Source organism: Cnephaeus nilssonii (genome assembly GCF_951640355.1).
Source record: "Cnephaeus nilssonii genome assembly, chromosome: 12".
Classification (NCBI taxonomy): Eukaryota; Metazoa; Chordata; class Mammalia; order Chiroptera; family Vespertilionidae; genus Cnephaeus; species Cnephaeus nilssonii.
Window position 1 is genome coordinate 23,091,414 of NC_137083.1, and position 20,506 is coordinate 23,111,919.

Here is a 20,506-nt window from a genome sequence, read left to right on the forward strand (position 1 = left end):
ATGTTGGCATAGCCAGAAGCATTCATACACTGAGCGTTCACTCTGGCAGCCAGCAGTTCGTGTCTGGCCAGAGGTCATCCCTTAGGTAGTGAGTTCACCACTCTTTCTAGTAACTGGTAGGTAAGTGTGGCTGGGCTGGCTGGCTCTGCTCTCTCTTTTGGTTGGCTCCCTCCCTGAGGGGGGTAAATGGAGTGAGGGGCAAAGGCATCAAGTGACTTCCTTATTTATGAATGAGATGAAAATACAATATCAGGCTGGTAAAAACAGAAATAGATACATTCTTCTCCTTTTTACCCTTTTTTCTGTTTGTTTTTTGTTTTTGCAATGGGCTGGTTCAGGTTTTTTAAATACTGATTATGAAATATTTCAAATCTCTAAAGAGGCATACGGATGCAATACTTGCCACCTAGCTTAACAGAGAACACTGCAGGCATAGTTGAAATCCCTGCATGTGCCTCTTGAATAATAGCCTCCCCCGCGCCCCCCCCCCCCCCCACTGCAGTGGTAACTGTTATCTGGAATTTAGTGTTCATTATTCCTAAGCAGTTCTTTATACCTTCACTATATAATATTTCTATGCTTCAATCGGTTACAGTATATTGCTTTGCATGATATGATCTCATTTTATGTAGTCTTCTACAACCTTCCTTTGTCATTCACCCTGCTTGTTCACTTGTTAAACTTCATTTGGGATATTTATTCCATGTTACTTAAATAAACTATTCTTGGCAACAGTGTACAGTGTTATTGCATAGTAGTGTTGGGCCCTTAAAATTCAGCTAGAAGTGGTTTAGATTGGAATTTTATGTGTCAATTTAACATATAATTATAATATAGTGTGTAACTGTTAAACATATTTGTTTTATTTCAGGTTCTAATATAACTTATCCTCTCATGCTTTTTCCCTGCCCCTTCTCCCCAAATCATCAACAGTAGAAAAAGAAGAAGGAAACATGTCAGGACACAAATGGTAAGTAATTTGTTGCCTTTTTTGAATTGAGAGAGGCTAATGAAAGAGGAAAGCACATAGTATATGCTCAATAAATGTCTATTGAATAGAAAAATCAATAGTCACATTAGCCACAATAGCCTGTTAGTCCCTATTCCAATGTTGGGTATAGTCAAGTTCAACACCCCTATTAAATGTAATATGGAAACTAAGTAACCAAAAATATTGTAAGTTCTTACCTATTGAGTATTCTCTAAGAAATTTATATATAACTTTTCTCTTGAGAATCTAATGTTGGCTTTTCTTACCACCGTTTCTTCAAATGTAAAAAGTTAGTATATTTATTTGATCATTATCTTATTTACAACTTCTAATATTAGGGTTATAAGGGAATTTTATGTAGGCAAGCTATAAAATTGAATGACTAGGAACTCAGACTCATTAATTTATACTCATGACTTCAACCTTCATGAACATTCAAGAGCCAATCACTGTTGGAATTAATGATGATGAATAAAATAGGCATGGTAATCATATGGCAATGTTAGCACCAACACTTAAGTGCCTATAACACATCTAAACAGCAGGGGTAACATCTTATAAATTCCAGATCTGTTTCAAGCAGTGTATCTGAACCCTTTTGAACCCTTGGCCCACCAGGCAAGCAGATCTTTGTCTTGTTTTACCACCTTAAATTTGTATCATGAAAAATGTGGTGCATATTTTTTATTGATCAAATGAACAATTAATTACAACAGAGAATGTACTTTCTAATCCCCCCTCTCTCAGTAGAGAAGCAATCAGATCTAAGTTCTCTTTAATATAAAATGTCAACTTTTTGCATCTCTTAAAATAAATGTAATGGGTTTTAAAGGGTGATTAATAAATGGCTAAGGGATTTAGTTTCTCCGAGTATCCTTATTTGACAGCTTTCTAAGTAAGAGCTGTCAGATTTTTTTTAATTGTTCCATCTACCTCATTAAGACAAGGGGATGGTTCCATCCCGTGACCCTCCTGAAGGCTGTCACACCGAGGCAGTGGGCTCTGGGCTCAGGGAAGTAGGTAGTCACTTGTATAAGAGACGGCAGAGCCCCAAGAAGTGGGCCCTTCCCCAAAGGCTTTCTCCCACTTACTCAACCACGTCTCTGCTCGCTCGTGGAACACAAGGGCTGCAGAGACTATTGGAATGATCACTGGACTGGGATTCAGGGGCCTGGATTTTAATCCTGTGAGACTTCAGACAATATTCTTAACCTTTTAAAACTGAAGTTTTCTCATTTATTAAATGACCGGGGGTGGAGTGAGGCGTTTTCACTAGATCTCTAAAGTCCCTTTGGTTTTTTTTCAAAATGGAATTATTTTTACTGTTAATCCATGACCTTTGGGGGGCAGGGAGAGACACAATACAAAGAAGTCCACCCGATTCCCCATTCTTGAAAATTCCATTCCCTGAAATAACCATAGTTTTGGGGGGTGGGGTTATATCCTTCCAGTCTATTAACATACACACTCTATAGAAAGACTATCTTTTACGTAAATATTATGGATATTTTTATCCCGTTTCCTATTATGTAAGCTCATAATGAAACTTCTAAATAGTGCAGAAACCATGAAAGTCCCTCCAGTCCTACTTCTCTCTCTAAAGATAACCTTTGCTGAGAAAGTCATCTGAAATCCCTTATGGCGTTTTAAGAATACACCTGTGAATTGAAAATTGTAAATGTTATCTGGAAGGAGATTATAAGTCATCAGGTTTTGAGATACAGGTATTTTGATATGTGCAACTCATGTTTTGGGACACAGGCCTGGCATATTTTGAGTGGCAGTAGCAGGGGGTAGAACATGACGCCTGTCTGTATAGGAGCGACACCGAGGTCCTATGTGAGCCTCTGGAGCAGGACCTCCAGACAGGGGGAGGGTGTAGACAACATGGGGAGGGATGCAGCCCCAATGGCAAACTTTCTGTCAATATTTGAGGTACTCTGGCCACTTTTACAGAATTCCATTATTTTCTCAATTTTTTTCTAATTTCTTTTTTATTTGATCTTCACTATATTTCCCCAGAAGAATGTAATGTATTTTAAGCATTTATATTTAATAAACTACAGTTTTAACATCAGAAATCTGTAATTTTTTTTAATGTTCTTAAATTTTATTTAACTTTGGTAAGAGATTATACCCTCTTAATAACATTTTAAGTGTACAATGCAGTGTTGTTAACTCTGGGCCCAAAGTTGCATCTCTAGAATTTATTCGTCTGACATAATTAAAACTTTATGACCACTGACTAGCAATTTCCCATCCCCTCCCCTCGCCCCATCCAGTCCCTGGTAGCCACCATTCTACTCTCTTGAGTCTGAGTTTGACTATTTTAGGCACCTCTGTGACAGATGGTAAGCACGCTATTTTTCAGCACCTTATCTCTGCTTTCCTGCCATCACTTCATTGTTGGCCATTATGCTGGAGTGGAGAGAACCTTGGTGTCCGGCTTTATCTCTGACTCACGATCGACTTGAGCCAGTCACCCTGCCTGGCTTGGCCTCACTTTCTCCACTTCTACCAGGGGTGTGTCCTGCCTGCTGATATCCACACTCAGTAGTGGAGGTTCAGTTTCTAAAATTTCCTGCAAAAGTTGTTTCATTTCTTCACTAACTTTTAAGCTTTTGGAGTCAGAGTTGATTGACATTTTTGGTGTAATAACCATAAAGGAAGTATTTATATGCTTATGAATGTTGTAAGTGTATAATTTAGTGTTTAGGTGAGTTCATTCACACGAAACTATCTCAGTCGTTAAGAAAGTCATGAGTAAAATAGCTCTTTCAATGTTTTTAGCAGTTACCCCTGGGACTTGCAGGATCGGTATGCTCAGGACAAGTCCGTGGTGAATAAGATGCAGCAGAAGTACTGGGAAACGAAGCAGGCCTTTATTAAAGCCACGGGGAAGAAGGAGGATGAACACGTTGTGGCCTCTGACGCAGACCTGGATGCCAAGCTGGAGGTGAGCAGCACAGCCACCCTGCTTTGGTCAGGGTCCTAGAGTGACTCACCTGGGCAAGCATAGGCGTGCTTATATTTGAAAATCTATTGCAAACAACCAGTTCACGAGGAAAATCTGGGATCAGTCCAATCCCAGCCTATTTAAGCAAACAAACATACACCTATAAATTCTCGTGTAACTATCCATATGACTCTGTTAATTTGTAGGGTTTTTTTTACACTTAGTTAGAATGCATGGAATGTGGTAAATTCTCAGTAAATGTTTGTTGAGAAACATTAATGCAATTAAAGAACCACTGCTAGTGATATCAACACTAGGGTCTGGCAAATATTTACATTTAAAAAAAAAGAAAAAAGGGCCCTGGCCAGTGTGGCTTAGTTGGTTGGAGCATCGTCCTGTGCACTGAAGGGTTGAGGGTTCGATCCCCGGTCGGCGCATATGGGAGGCAACCAATTGATGTTTCTCCTTCTCCCTCTCCTTCTCTCCCTCTCCCTTCCTCTTTCTCTACAATAAATAAATTTTTTTTAAAAAAGGATGTACAACTGGTTTTATAAAGTAGAGTCTAGTAGGCTTGGTATCCTACCCTGGAAAATTCTAGAGTGAATTCACAAAGCAGATATTTAGTTAGACTAGTTAATAATACAGTATGCTGAATTCATATCTGATTGATCCTGGAATACCAATATAACTGGTAGAAAGCCCACTAACTCCCTGTCTTCTTAGACATTCTGCCAGTAGTTTATATTAGAATTTAAAAAGTTTACTTCTGTGAATGATAGGCCTCTGAGAGGAAAAATATGTTACATGACCTGAAAGACTTCAAAGTGATCTCCGGATTTAATATGTAAGCTAAGTTAATGAGCTCAACATTTAATGGGACTCACACAAAAAGCTCAAGATTTCAGAAAGCTTTCCGAGGAGGAGGCCAGGATGGTGGAAGCCATGGTTGTATTAGAACAGAGAGAGGGCTAAGGGGAGACAGGTTAGTTGTCAACTGTATAGGAAGGTCTGTCATGTGGAAGAGGGATAATTCATTCTATGCATCTGAGGGTAGAACCAGACCCAGGGCCACTATGCATAGTACTCATCTCTCATGAAATTATCTCAAGGGTTGATTGGTTTGCCTATCCTTCCTCCACTAGGAGGTCAAATTCCATGTCCGCCTTAGTCTCCACTGCACCCCCAGCCAGTCACACAGTACACATTTAGGAACCATGGACAAAATAAATGTACATGTTAAACTCAATTAATATTAGTTCCCAACCCTCCCTCTGTCATTGGAATTGTTCAAAATAGAAGCTGGGTTTGATAGGGATGTTCTAATGGAGATTGCATCAATGGAGAAAAGTACCACCAGGAGGTATCTATTCTGATTTTAGTATTCTGAATACAGTTGAAATAATTGTAAGTTGCTAATGCTTTTCACATCTTATAGCTTTAGGATTCTCTCCTTAACACCCTAGTAAATACAAGCCTCATTCAAAAAGGAATTTACTGTGTTAATTCTTCATACATTGAACACAGCACAACAATTTTATATTTATATTTAGACTCTTGCAGGGGCATTTTTACACAACCAACTATACTTATCAAAATAGTTGCTGTCCTAGGCTTAGAGTGTCCAAAGTACTTAGCTATGACTAATAATTTGACACATGATAGAGGTTTCTGTTGCAGAAGTGTTAATACTGATGTTGATGTTTATAGAGAGACTGGATTCCATCAACCATCAATAAAACATATGAAAACAATGTGCAAACCATGTTGATGTGGTCCTACACGGTTATCCATATAGAGCAGGCCTAAAAAACAGAAAGCTGTGTGCCAAGCTAAAATCCCGGTCAGATTGCATTTCAATCTGTTGGGAAGTTAATGTAGAAATGTTGCACTAAGTTCAAATATTTGTCAAAATTGCTTGTTAATAAAATCATCTTCTCAAAAATAGCTCTAAGTACAAGAACAAGCAACACTAACCTGAGAGAAGCCTTTCAGTGGGTGCCCCTGCAGAGACCGACCAGATGGTGGAAATGTTTCTCCTCTTTTGTTGGGTGTGGTTACTAGAGCGTGTACAGTTGTCAGACTCACAGAACTAACACTGCAGAGGCGTGCATTTTACCGCATTTAATGTATACTGCAGTTTTTAAAACGTGAACAGTTGACAACAGAGCAGATCCTGAACGTACTTTTTGAATTTCCTTGCTCCCCATATTTGAGAGTTGATATGTGTTGCTGGTTGGGGACCCAGAATACTGATATCAAGCATTTGTTCAGGCACAGAATTCAAACTGCTTTTTCTATTTTGTTTGAAGGTAAAAGGTTGTTGTTGTTTTTCTTTTCTACACAGGTAGAGAGGATGCCTTATAATGAAATGAGATTTAGTAACATTTGTACTCTTTGTGTCCAAGTTTTATGATAGTAAGCATCCCTGGGAATAGTTTTAATCTTTTAAGTACACACGTTATGCCTTCATTTTTATTAATGTGGTTGTATTATTATGAAGCAGGTCATCCATTTTGACTAAAACAGGTAAGGGCTTTTCTAATACCAGGACGTAATTGCTGCATCGCCAGGGCAGTAAGCTCAGCGGGAGAGCAGGAAAGCCTGCCTGTTGTCTGCCAGGCTTTCTCATTGATCCCAGGCCTGGCCTCCGGGTTGGTGGCGAAAGTGTGAAGTATCTCTTCTATCTTCTCCTGAGCTGTCTCCATTTCTGAAGCAAAGACCAGGTCCACCATGAGTTAAAAGCACAGCCCACCTGCTTTCCCCTTCACTTCCTCTGTGATGGCTGGAGCATAGCACTCGGTTTCTTCTCCGTGTATTTTACGAAATCATTTGGGAAAATAGGGAGTGATGGGGCTGCTAGGCAAGCTTCGTGTTACCAGATGTCCTCTAACCAGACCCAAGATGCAGCTGACTGATTTCTCTTTGCTTTTTATAGAGTTGTCTGAGCATGCCACAGAGGACATTAGGATCACCGACTAAGCTAATTTCATGTTTTAAATACGATGCTTATTTGACAGATTCTCCATTTTTAAGAGAGACCACAAGTGGTAAAAGAAATAAATTAGATTACGAATGAATATTGGGTCTCTGGTTTACCAAGTCATCTAATTGGGCCCTTCACTTAGGATTTCTGTTTTTCAGCTATTATTTCAATTGTCTGGAGGAAATCGTCGTTCTGCAGATCTTAATTTAGATTGCGGAGATGATGACTTCCAATAAATACAGACGATCGGAGCATACCGGAAGGCTTTGATCACAGTCTCTGTAGAGTCCGCCACATGACACCAAGCACACTTGGTCACATGATCTTGTTTTTAGTGGGCAAATCAAACACTAGGTTATCTTGAGTGTAATTATTTTTTTATTTTACTGCTCTCTGTTTTATGTAGCATTTTGTTTGTATTTTTATTGCAGCTGTTTCACTCAATTCAGAGAACCTGTTTGGACTTGTCTAAAGCAATTGTACTCTATCAAAAGAGAATATGTTGTAAGTATACCATAAGTACGAATATTGATCTATTAGTAAAAAATGGGATATTTTGCCTTACTGTATCATTGCATGTGCTTAGGAAGTAAGACAAAGAAACTGCTGGTTAGGAGTGTTTGTCTTTGCTCTCTAAGTGGTGGGGAGGAGGCCTTTAATAATTTTATCAGAAATCCTTTACATAGGCTGTTTACCTTTCAATGCAAGTACCGTAATAGGAGAATTTTATATTGGGTCTCCCATAATTAAATATATGCCATTTCTTTTTCTAATTATAAAAAGTTTTGTCAGTGTTTATATCTTTCCATTTTTAAAGTTTGGGTGTTTTAAATTGCCTTGGCTCTCTTATTTCTAATCTTGTTGTTTTTGAAATGACCAAATGGAGGGAGAAGGCACGTACAGTTAATTCATTGACAATGTTTTATTGATAGTGCTTCCTGGCCAACATTGTTTTATTGGATATTGGCTTATTAGGGAACAAGACTTTCCTATGGTCATCCCATCTTAAAATCGTTACCAACCATGTTATCTCTGAAATGCTAAATATCAAGTTGTACATTAGTATGTTTTTATATTTCCATTTGTAGGTGACTTAATCGTACAATTTGTATATGAGACTAACTGGGATGTTTTTCTGTTTTTAACTGCTGTCAAACACCTTTCCAATAGTCACTAATTAATAATTGGTCATTTTCCTTCATTAGTAATCTTCTATTAAGACGGTTTGGGGATAAGTACAAAGTCCTAGGACTCAGATGTAGAATCCTGTAAATCATCAGTGCCGCTGCTTAATAAGTAGGAGCGAAGATTTCTCCAGGGCTGTGACTCCATAGTCTTGAGCAGTGAGGAAAACAAGGCACAGGACACACACCTCCACCACGCCCTACATTCCGTCGGTCTCAGTGACAGGTCCATTGGCCACCGGAACACCTTCAGGTTCTCCGTCCTCTCTGCATCTTCACTGCCTCTGTCTCCGTTCAGCCCACACCATCACTCTCTCGGTTTGCTGCATCAGCTTCCTACCTGGTTTCCCTGCCTCCACTCGTGCCTCCTCCAGCCCACTGTCTCCACCGCAGTCACAGAGCAATAGGTCGGCTCCCAGAGCCCTCAGTGGTCAAAGCTCTGACAATCTGAGCAACAAAATAAATGGACTGCGTTGGATTATAACCTGTAAAGTAAAATAAATACCCATAAAATCTATATGGAAATAAACCAACAAGGAGGAGTTTCAGCTCCTCCTCATAAAATAACTCCAGTTAACAAATATGGAAAGAACGAGGGAGCCACAAAATCCTCAGTAGGCAAACACCACACACAATAAGAATCAGGGCAGTTAGGCTGCACTGAAAGATGTTATCATTCGTGAATGGAAGTTTGAGGAGAAACTGGATATTTGCATAGTCTCGTGTATACCCCCCTTCCCCCCCCCCCACAACCCTAAGAATTTTAATAATTACAAAAGGGAAAAAATAATAATTTTACAGTAGAGAAATCTAGTTGACAGCATCCACAAAAGGGATCTAGGTGAACATAACCAGTGGAATGTGTGTTGATATCATACTATGCACTCGTACCATGCACTCCACCTGTGTGGTTTCTTTCCCCAAAATCCATAACCCCATTCTCATCATGAGAAATCAGACAAGCCCACATTGCGGTAAATCCTATAGAATGCCTGACAAGTACTCTTAAAGGGCATCAGGGTCGTCAAAGAATAGAAAGACAGAGAACTACCCCAGAGGGAAGGAGGCTGGGGAGACCACAGCTCAGTGTTGTGTGGGATCCTGGATCAGGTCCCAGAACAGAAATGTGACATTAATGGGAAAACTAGTAAAATTCCAATAAGGTTGTGGTTTGGTCCCTAGTATTTCACCAGTGTCCATTTCCTACTTGTGATCATTGGGCCATGGTGTCATGTAAGATGCTAATGCTGGCGAAAGGGTATAGAGGAACTCTGTATTCCACTGACAGTTTTTCCATAAGCCTAAAATTATTTAAAAATTAAAACTTAAAAAAAAATGTACACTGGAACACATTGCTTCTCTGCGGAAAAGCCTCCCGTAGCGCTTACAATAAGATCCAAACGTCTATACCCTGGCTTATAAATTCCTACATGATCGGCCTCACTCGCCCCTCTAAGCCACCTTTGTCCTTATCCACCAGGTGTCCTGAGGCCTTTTGCAGTTACTGTTTCCTCTATGGGGAGTGTCCCTGCCCTCATTCTCTCAAGAGTGGCCCCTTCTTGTCATTCAGAGGAAACTTCATGGTCACCTGCTCAGAGATACCTTCTTACTACCAGTCCAAAGCAGCCACAAATCTCTTTTACTCTCTCTGGTACTGAGTTTGCGATTCCGTATTTTTTTATTTTCTATCTCCTGCTGCTTGAACGTAAGCTTCCTCTGAGCAGGTACCACGTGTGCCTTGCTCATTTCTCTGAGATCATCCATAAATTAATTCACCCTGTGCTGCGTGAATTCATGCTGCCAAGCTAATTGCTTTTATAGTTCTTTAGTTGCCTTTTTAGGGCACATCTGAAAATCTAATTAGCAATTAAATATAAATAGGTTTTTATTTGTCTCTGAATTTTTAAACCCTAGGAAAATGAGAACGTAGTATAAACTTTTGAGTTATTTCTTACCTTAGAAGAATTGTAAATGTCTATAAATTAACTGCAGTATTTGAATTGTTAACATTAGCATTAAAGAATGAACATCTCTTCTCAGAAAATGATGGCCATCACAAAGTAATCCAACCTGGAGCCTGATGCGGCTCAAACTCTTTCCACTGCCCTCTGAGCAACACTGCCAATTAGAGTCTAGCTCTCAAAATGAAAACTGTTTGCCACCCCAAGGTCAATCCTCAAGTGCACCAAGTAACAAAAAATGATTTTTCAAATGCTTCTGCCTACTTAGGCTTATTTAGGAAAGAGTGCATTTCACCAACCATGTAATCATCCAGGTTCCATGAATTGGTTTCTTCCTAGCCTTAAGCTAAGTGTGTTCGTTTGTATGTGACTTGAGGCTTCAAGGTAAAGGTGACAGTAGCCTCATGCTATTACGAACACGAATGTGAAATTTCTCTCCACAGGGAAAAATTCATTGTGGAACTGAGTGAGTCTCACATTAGTAAGTGAAGAGAAGAAGGAATAAAAGGTATTTTAAAAAAATAACAAAACTTCACCCAGCCAGTGTGGCTCAGTAGTTGAGCATTGATCCAGGAACCAAGAGGTCGAGGTTCAATTCCTGGTTAGGGCACATGCCAGGGTTGTGGGCTTGATCCCAGTGGAGGGCATACAGGAGGCAGCCCGTTGATGATGTTTCTCTCTCATCGATGTTTCTATCTCTCTGTCCCTCTCCCTTCCTCTCTAAAAATCAGTAAAGGAAAACACATTAAAAAAAAAAAAAACCTTATTATATTTATAGGAATTTTTTAAAGCTACGTAGAACCATGGCATAAATATCAGATAAGCATTTAAAGTGAAACAAAGTGTACAGGGATAACAAGGGGAAAGATTATAGTTAATCCAGTTTCCCCAATTAAAGCATTTTCCTGGGAAAGCCATGGTTTTCATGAGGTCCCTGTCCTGAGAAATCTTAGATTCTCATGGGAAATAGACACCTACCAACACTCTGATACCAGATGCTGAGGGGGCATTGCTGACATAGAGAAATAGGGATCAACCACTTCACGGAGGATGTAGCCGTTGAGCTGGACTTTGACCATGAACTTGAATTTGAGAGACAGAAGAGGAAGGAGGTAGTCATTCATCTCTCAGGAAGAATGGATTCTAAAAGCCTCTTCCTCCTCTGGAATGTCTCCAGCAAACCACAGTCACAAATTAATAAGGGAGAATAGAGCATTTGACCTTCACCTTTGTATTTGTGGTTCTGGGCTAACATTCTGTAGCCATTCTCGGAGAGGTTGTGTCAGAAACGGGGGCATTCTCAAAGAAATCGGAATGGTTCATCAATATGGACCGGAATCCTAGTAGTACTTAAAAGGCAGTTTTAGAGACACGTGATGTGTAAAAGCATCAATCCAGAAATGTGAAATAAGAGTGGTCGTGTTCAGAGGATGCCCATAGCAAACGCTGTGTTTGGACACAATGCTCTCCAGGGAGCTCAGTGTCACTCCTTGCTCAGCTGTTGGTGAGTGTGTATTTGGGGCCAGGGGCTGCATAACAGCTCACTGGCCACTGGGTTGGGTGCACTGTGTTTGATTCAACCATCCCCACTATAGGGAAAAAGAGTGCTCTGCTATTATAACTCACGATGCTGTGATTGTCTTTGCATATACATCTTTGTGCTCATTTTACTACTTCCTTAGGATGTACTCGCAACAGAAGTGCAGTGTCAAAAGAGACATATTTACTGCCAAATCAATCTATAGAAAGCTTGTGCCAGTCACTAGCTCACCAATAGTGTCAGCTGAGGTTACCTTTAAATATAAGGACCAATATAAATATTGAATCATTATGTTGTATATCTGAAGCTAATATAATGTATGTCAATTATACATCAACTGAAAAAAAAAATAAGACCAAGATTAGGCATCACTGGATCATATTTTGATTCTAGCTCTGCATGCATTTAAAAATTCACCAAGTCATCAACCTACCCACCCTCGCTCCTCATCCCTACCACCAACCGAAAACCTGGGTCACAGATCAAGTATTTGAATTGCTAACTCAGAAAGCAGAGATCAAAAAGTCATCAGGTGAGAAAAGCAGAAGGAAACTGACCCTCCATTGTAGGCAGCCACCGAAGATTCCCACAGTCATCCTTGACAAACTTAACTTTTTCATTTCAGCTCCAAACAGCACATTATCGGCTCGCCTTTCAGTACAGAGGTCATTTTCTGGTTCCGATTACAGGGCACCAAATGCACTGACAGATGTACTCAAGTGAATTTGATCCCTCGTTTTTGTAAATGGAAGAACAGCACAAAAGTTAAATGGAGGGGCTGGGGAGCTTACCTTGTAACCTGTCACTTGGGTTTCATTTCATCTCGGCTTGGACTCTAGAGGAGAGAGGACCTTGGGATTTGTCTCTGTCCTTCGCTCTGTGGTAAAAATGCTCATTGTTCACGGCTCCTTTTGGTCTTTTCTTCACCAGTCTTGTCTCAAGAAGAAAACGAACTGGGAAAATTTCTCCGATCCCAGGGCTTCCAAGATAAAACCAGAGCAGGAAAAATGATGCAAGCGACAGGCAAGGCCCTCTGCTTTTCTTCCCAGCAAAGGTGTGTGGCCTTCCTCGGGGCTCTGTTGGGGGATCTGCTGAGAATGTGGGACCCACTTACAAAGAGGGATTTCCCAGTGTTCTCTAGGAGGCTCCTGCCTGGGACTGACAGGCTGTTCTGTCCCCAGTGGTTTGTCTGTTTGCATTTATTCTCTGATGAAGATAACAGATATGATTTTTCCACTCCCTATTAATCATTTTTTAAAAATTCTTTTTCATATCTCTTCTGGTCTCTAGGGGGCATTTTATACATCAGTCACTGAGGGCTGCCCTAGGCTCATATTTGACCTTGAGCATTGCTCCTAGCACTCAGTCTGGTCCCCTTCTAGCAGCTGATCAAAGCAGGAGCTTAATGAGACCAGGTGGAAGGGTTCCGTCTCTGCCCTCCGTGGACCAATTAACTCAGATCAGTATTGTTCAAGGCGCCCTGAACCATTCTGCTCAGACCGTGGCCAGCACCATCAGCAGTTCCACCTGTGAGGGTGTTGGAAATGCAGAATCTAGGCCCCATCGCAGAACTGCTGAGTCCAGATCTGCATCTCAGTGAGATCCCCGGTTGACTTCCAGGCACGTTCAGGTTTGAGAAGCTCTGGTGCAGAGGAAATTGTGCTAGGTCGGTGACTTCTTTTTTTAACACATCCATGACTCCTTTTTAGGATCTGTGTGGAACAAGCAGGAACCCCTGCAGACAGTTGCACTTTGTGTCTGAGAAATTGACATTCCTCTCCTCCTCCTTCCCTAGTAACTGACAAGCCTCCAAAAATGTCACTCACTCCTATTAGGCATGATTATGCCTAAATAAAGCTTAGAGGTAGTTTCCAAAAATATTCAGGCTACAAAAATGTCACTTACTCAGCCTGTCCAACATTTTCTTCTCCTGTTGATGTCTTCTTACTGCTTTCTCTCCCTGTGGGCCAGGAGCAGGCCTATGCACACCAGTGTTCCTGTACAAACCAAGGAAAGTGGGTAGGAAAGGTCAGTTTTTCAGTGGTCCCGCTCCTGCGCATTTTGGTTCTTCTTAATGACATTTGGACCCTGACCTTGTGGGCAGTGCCAACTTTCCTAATGGAACGAAACCATTTTTTATAGTTCTCTACCCCCATTTCCCAAGAAAAGTATTTCCTTATCATCTTAAATGGCACCTTTTAATCTTATTATAACTGTTTTTCCTTATAAAAATAATACTTATTCATTATAGAAAAAATTTTAAAACAGAGAAAAACCAAAAGGACAGAATTAAAAAAACAAGTCCAATTTTAAGAGAGACGACCCATTTTGAACCTCTTGATGCTTTCTGTCATACACTTTCCCCAGCATGACAAGGATAATTGATTCTTGAAAAATTTTTCATGAATTCTCATGTGTTAATCATATAATTATTACTAATTTTCAGTGGGAAAATTCTTATGTAGACCTGCATGCCAAAGTGAACATCCATTTATGAGAAACAAAATGGAATCCCTGGACACATTACTACTAAAGCTACCATAGCTACATAGTTATTTTATAATATGGCTATCCAGTGATACCCTTTCATACGTGTATACAGAATTATCTCACACAGCACACATTTGGTACCTTAAGTTTATATAATCAAACCTTTGGATACAGATAAAAGCAGTAAAAGAAATCAATAAGAACAATACAAGTGATATGCGAAAGCATCACTACTATAAACCAGCAATCTGCCTGTATCCATAATTGAGTGCAGTTTGGACAACTTTGCAGTTTGGAAGGCGGTCTGCAGCGGGCTCTGGTTTCATGGCACTCAGCTGCTCACCAGGCACAGGGCATCCAAACCAGTCCTTCTGAACATGGAGAAGTCGGAGGATTACATGAGACTCTCATGAAGTTGAAGTCTCAGTCCTTGAATGGACATAATTTGGGATGTGCCCGAATTTGTTTTCAATATAAACAGCATCCTACCATACAATGTTTGTATAGTATTGCATACTGATGACTTAGCAAATTGATTTTTCTGATCAAATAACACTAACCACATTTTTTATGTGCATATATACATTAAAAAAGAAACCCATAGCATAGTTTTCCATTGTCTAGGCGTGCCATTTACATTTCACCTGAGCCCTCCTGTGCACTATTTGGGCAGGATCATCTCCACCTTTACCTGCTCAAGGATAAATGCCTTTGGAGTTGATCTTTGGGCACTTTATTAATTGTTCCCGCTATGAATGAAAACATGGGTCAGCCTTTCACTGAAGCTTGATGGTCCCGGTGATTGAGTTTTCCGTTGGTCTGGACTCAGTCCCTCGTACCACAAGTGAAGAGGTTTTCGCCTTTCTGATTTTATAGGAAGTAGGTTACAGGGGAAAATGAAATGTTTTTATATGCCTTTTTCTCTTCTTCAAGATATTAATCTCTATCATCATGTCATTACATCTTCAAAAGTTTGGGTCCAACTTGCCAACAGCTCAAGAAATTGAGAATATTTTATCCACAAGACTCTTTTTCAGCCAGTTTAGGAAAAGTGGCAAAATCCAAGGAAAGAGATTAAAAAGAGTCCAGGAATAAATGGGATCCTTAGGGGGCCAGCTGAGGACTCTTTATCCCTTTCTTAAAAATATTTTTTTTATTGATTTCAGAGAGGAAGGAAGAGGGAGAGAGAGATAGAAACATCAATGATGAAAGAGAATCATTGATCGGCTGCCTCCTGCACGCCTCCAACTGGGGATGGAGCCCACAACCCGGGCATGTGCTCTTGACTGGAATTGAACCCAGGACCCTTCAGTCCGCAGGCTGACGCTGTCTCCACTGAGCCAAACCAGCTAGGGCAACCCTTTCGCACTTTCAAGAGAGGGCTTCCATTTTATAAACATTCACACCGGCATTTGTTTTACTGACTTACTTGGTAGTCATTGCTACAACTGCTCATTCAATTTGATGAATGGTGAGTATTAAATTTAACCCAGTGCTGATAAAGCACAGGCTTACTTTATGGCACAACAATATGTCTTTGAAAACAACTCACAACACCTAGGTAGAATGATGTGAGCAAGCTGTTTTTAAAAAAGTGCTGAATATGTAAAAGCAGTGCTTCATAGGCAAAAGGAGAAATAAAGGAAATAGTGAAAGGGATTTTTTTTTTCTTAAACAGTTTATTGCTGTATCCATAATCTTAGAGTGCTATACACATGTCAGGCACTATAGACATCGATGGAACAGCCAAGTCCTGACTTCAGCTCACTGACACCATTGTTTTCTCCACCTAGATAAGTTTGCATTTAAATTTAAATATTCATCTTGTTTTTATTTTTTGAACCTTCACCCTGCAACTTCATGCAGATGACTTTTTTAAAGACTGTGATTCATCTGACATTACTATTTGGGACAGTATTTTCTCCCCGCAAATAAATATTTTATCCAAAGTTTAGTATGCATCAAGCACTATTTTTTTTTCCTAATAAGTGATGGTATGTTATAGCCAATATTATAATTATTTTACACCCACTTCATTGTATAATATACATTCGTTTCTAGTGTAGTATCCTTAAGTTTTGTTGTTTTTTTCGTAAGAATCAAATCACAGAATCTACCAAAAGGGCCTGACACAGTAAACCCTCAGTACATGCACTTCTTCCCGCTCCTAGACCAGTTGAAAATGCTCTGTTTGGGCTTCATTCTCTGACTATTGGAACAAGCAGCAGATGCCAGGCCTTTGGAGTGTAACTCAGAATGGCCTAGCCATGGAGACCCTAATCGCACACAGGTCCATCCCTCCACACAGGGCCAAGCTTCAGAGGAGCAGCAGGCAGGAAGGGACCAAGAGTAGACAGGGGAAATGGTTATTCCTTGACCTTTCGCCATTAACACAGGATTGGTTCCAGCTTCCAAGTGTTCTTTGCCCAGGCATGAGGCCACCCCCAACAATACTGATGAAAATACTTAGTTTTTTAAATAGAACAGTTAAGTAACAGTAATCTAAGAGATCAGTACATGGCTAATCATCTCTGGTTGACTTATCAGTTCACCTACATTTCAGTTATACTTCAAACATTTCTACAGCAATGTCCCAGGCTCATGTAACTGTTCTAGGCTCATGTATTGAAGATTGGTAAGTTGTCAAGGATTCAGATCTCTAGCCCGCTTAGTTTCAAGATGGTGGCTTTCTCCTCGGTCTAGGTTGGCCTTGCGAAATCCTTTGTGTCGATTTCACCAAGAAGTGGAGACTTTTCGGCATCGGGCCATCTCGGACACTTGGCTGACGGTGAACCGCATGGAGCAGTGCCGGACTGAATACAGAGGGGCATTATTATGGATGAAGGACGTGTCACAGGAGCTTGATCCAGACCTCTACAAGCAAATGGAGAAGTTCAGGAAGGTAGGAGATTTTATGAGGGTTACCAAAAAGGGTACCTGCTGGAAGGTAATGAGGTGTGATTTGAATCCCTCTAGTGAAGAAGACAGAACTCAAAAGCACCAAGGATGCAATTAATCATCACTGGTGTCTTTTTATGTGACAGAATACCAATTAATGTGATATGTAATTCTCTAAGGATACAAGTGAAGAGACAGCTGGAAACTGCTGGGACTTAGTTACTGGTTCTAATTGAAGTCAGATTTTCATATAATGTGCACTTTTGGTAAGGCTGTCATTTTTAAATGCCTTTTCATGCATAACTTAAAAAATCATGATTAGATCAAATGAAACTGGAAGGTGAGAACAGACTATTGTGGAAACCCCTTTTAATTAATAATGGATATTAAAATTAATAGAATAATAATGCTTCTTTGTTTTGTGAATTGGTTCAGAAGCAGTAGGGTTTCGTTGTAGGATTAAAAAATGTGGCATTGACTTCATCTGTGATCCCTTCAGAAATTTGTCTGAGGAAAATATATAGCGGAAGAGATGGGTTTGCTCCTACATTTCCCTGAAATAACTATGAGCAGCAGAGAACAGTGTTTCCTTGTTTTTTTAAATTATCTTGTCAGTTTAGCTGCTTTGGAGATTAGTTCCAACAAGGATACATCCACCACTAGGTGGCAGTCATGCACTGAGTATTTATGAAAATGCAGCCTTGGGGTTTTTTTTTTGTTGTTGTGTACATAGTCTTGGGTTCTTTGTTTGGTGGACTTAGATATATTTCTGGGTGTTAAAGAAAAAAAAATAAAGCAAATGTTAGGTTTGACATAATATTGTATTGACCGTCCTATTACTCATTTCAAATGAGTCAGTGATACTGCTTAACAATCCCTAGATTTCTTTTTAAGCACATCATTGCAGAGCTGTGAATGGAAAGCCCCACTGGTAGGAAGGAGGTTAGATGTGGGATGTGTTGGATGGGGGATGCGTGTGGGGGTGCAGGGGAGGAGGGATCTTCTGTGGCTTAAGAACAAGGTCACCAATTCTTGACCTAGGTACTAGATTCATACACATTCTTTTAAAAGTTAAATCCAATTCTGGTTTGTACTATAGAATCCCTCTCTGTGAAGGAAATCAGAGTCCATTTTATTTCTGATCACAGATGACCTTAATGTGTTAGCAGCGTCTAACTTCTTGGTAAGGCAGGCTTCTGAGCTCATGGAAAATCAGAACTGAAAAATTCTTTAAAAATGAGTTAGTGAAACACACTCATTCTATAACGGAGAATATCCAAGGTCCCGAAATAGTAAATAAAACTTGTCAAGAGTTGATGGCTACTAGATGTTGGCAAGCCCAGGCTACCTTTGAGATTTCCTGACTTTCTTATCAGGCACGTAACTTGGTTTGTCTTTGACACTTTATTTTGGGGTTGAAGGAGGATGGGAGATGAAACAGGTTAAAAAAAGAAAAAGGGAGGGGGGAACGTCAACATTATCTGCATGGTGTGGTGCCAGTCGCTTTATATCTACTATCCTTTAAATCTCATATTAACCAAAACACAGATTTCATCTTATGGGTGAAGAAAATGGTACCTGTTTTAAGTGACTAGCCCAGGGTCAGACAGGGAAATGAAAGTCAGAATCCTAGAAAATTATGCATCATTTTTTCCCTAAGAGAAAAAATAAAGGGAAGTTGAAGAACATACATAACATTTAAAAGGGCGTTTTCATAGTAATTCCTCTCCTGTGATTTATTCATTCAACGAACATTTATTGAGCACCTTCCATGTGCCAGATAATAAAAGTAAACGTATGATTATTCTGGAAGGCCGGAAAAGTTCATGTGGAATTGTGTTTATTTGGTTTTGTTTTGGAGGGTGGTTACTAGCTGTGGAGGGATGAAATAAAAACCAAGCCCTTCGTCATTTGGTTTGAATGTTGAAATATTACCCACTGTTTAGTGTGATCAGTCTGTTGATTTTGGGGAATATGGTTGAAAAAAAATTCTTTGCCATAAAGAAGGAGCTGAAGTGATGCCTTACCCCAGTCCCATGTGTCCTGGATTTAATTTAATAGCAGAACATGGTGTACTTAGAATTTAGGGAAATTTTTTTTAAAGAAGTCAGATGTGAGTATATATTTAATGAGGCAGGGCTTTCATGGGGACAGGGGCTGGCCTGCTTCTCTTTACTACCATCACCTGGGGCCAGTCCAGCACCAGTCCCCAAGTCCATACCCATAGCGATGCCAGATTCCAGCCACTGCATTTGAAGTGCCAGAGCATGTTTTCTCAAACCTCCCCAGCATTCCCGGCACAGGCAGCTGGCCTTAGATGTTTTGGAAATGGACATGTGTGGTTTTGCAGGTAAGAAGTGGCATTATTCACGTGTGGGTTGCTGCCCTCTTTGGAATGAATTTGAATTGTGGAATTAGCTCTTCGCTGGGAGTTCATAGCATGAAATTTCACTTTGAGCAAGCTTTTGTGTTCTGTCCCAGTTAGGATTTCATTCTAAACAGCTCTCCACTGATCTCTTGGAAAGTGTTAATTCTCAATCCTCAGGGTGAGAGGCCAGGCTGCAGGTGGCTCCTTAGGTCCACTGTGGGGTGGAGAATATTAGTCTCCCAGCGTCTCCTCCTGCCACCATCACGTTTCAACTGAGGACTCTTCAACCAAAGTAGTATTTTGCTATAAATTCTGTTCTTTGAGTTCACACTTTCCAGGGAGACAGAATTCTAATTCATACCTCAAAAATGGGATCCCCCAACTGTAGTCTTTAGTATGCATTCTCTCATCTATTCATTCATCCAACCAATGATACTGAAGTCCCACTGCATGCTGGGCTGTGTGGGGGATATAGTAGTGAATAAACAGACATGATCACTGCCTTCCTGTCACGTGTAGTCACTTAGGGGTAGAGCAAGAGCTAGCACGTGCCCCACCCACGAGGGGTTGCCTGCAGCAAGGGGCATCGGACCAAGATGTGAAGGATGAGTGCGAAGGAGCCAGGTGGAGGGAGAAGGGACAGCAGAGGCAGAGTTCAGGGCTGAGGACGCAACTTAGATAAACACTTTAAGGTGAAAGCACTTCTGGGCACCAGAGCACAAAAGGTACCGTGGATGTGGGAATGGTGGTGCCCAGACCAGGGGGCCACTGAGGTCAGCAGAGCTGAACCAGGAGGGACATCTCCCAGAAGGCTGAGAGGGAGTGGAAGGGTTTGAGAAGGGGAGGGGCATGACTAAATCAGTATTCTCCATAGCTTAGATTTTTTTAAAAAAATTGATCTTAGAAAGAGGAAGGGAGGGAGGAAGAGAGGGAGGGAAGGAGGGGTGGGGGGGTGGAAAACCTCAATGTGAGAGAGAAACATCGATTGGCTGTCTCCCATATAGGCCTGGACCAGTGATCAAACTCCCAACATGGGTATGTGCCCTGACTGGGAATGGAACCCGCCACCCTTTGGTGTACGGGGACAACACTTCAACCTACTGAGCCCCACTGGCCAGGGCTGGCTCACTCAGAG

General features: G+C 40.7%; 1 protein-coding gene across 6 annotated transcripts in view; it reads left to right on the forward strand.

Moving 5' to 3' along the window:
* ICA1 (islet cell autoantigen 1) overlaps positions 1 to 20,506 on the forward strand; it is a 111,299-nt gene that overhangs the window by 19,241 nt on the left and 71,552 nt on the right. The window contains exons 2-6 of one of the 6 annotated variants that reach the window (XM_079785379.1): positions 934 to 970; positions 3,782 to 3,947; positions 7,362 to 7,434; positions 12,546 to 12,669; positions 16,809 to 17,007. In XM_079785379.1, the coding sequence (XP_079641505.1) occupies positions 954 to 970; positions 3,782 to 3,947; positions 7,362 to 7,434; positions 12,546 to 12,669; positions 16,809 to 17,007 (579 nt within the window). In that variant the 5' untranslated portion in view covers positions 934 to 953. Of the gene's footprint in view, positions 1 to 871; positions 971 to 3,781; positions 3,948 to 7,361; positions 7,435 to 12,545; positions 12,670 to 16,808; positions 17,008 to 20,506 lie in introns of all 6 variants that reach the window. The other 5 variants (XM_079785383.1, XM_079785380.1, XM_079785382.1 and 2 more) reach the window with 5 other exon arrangements.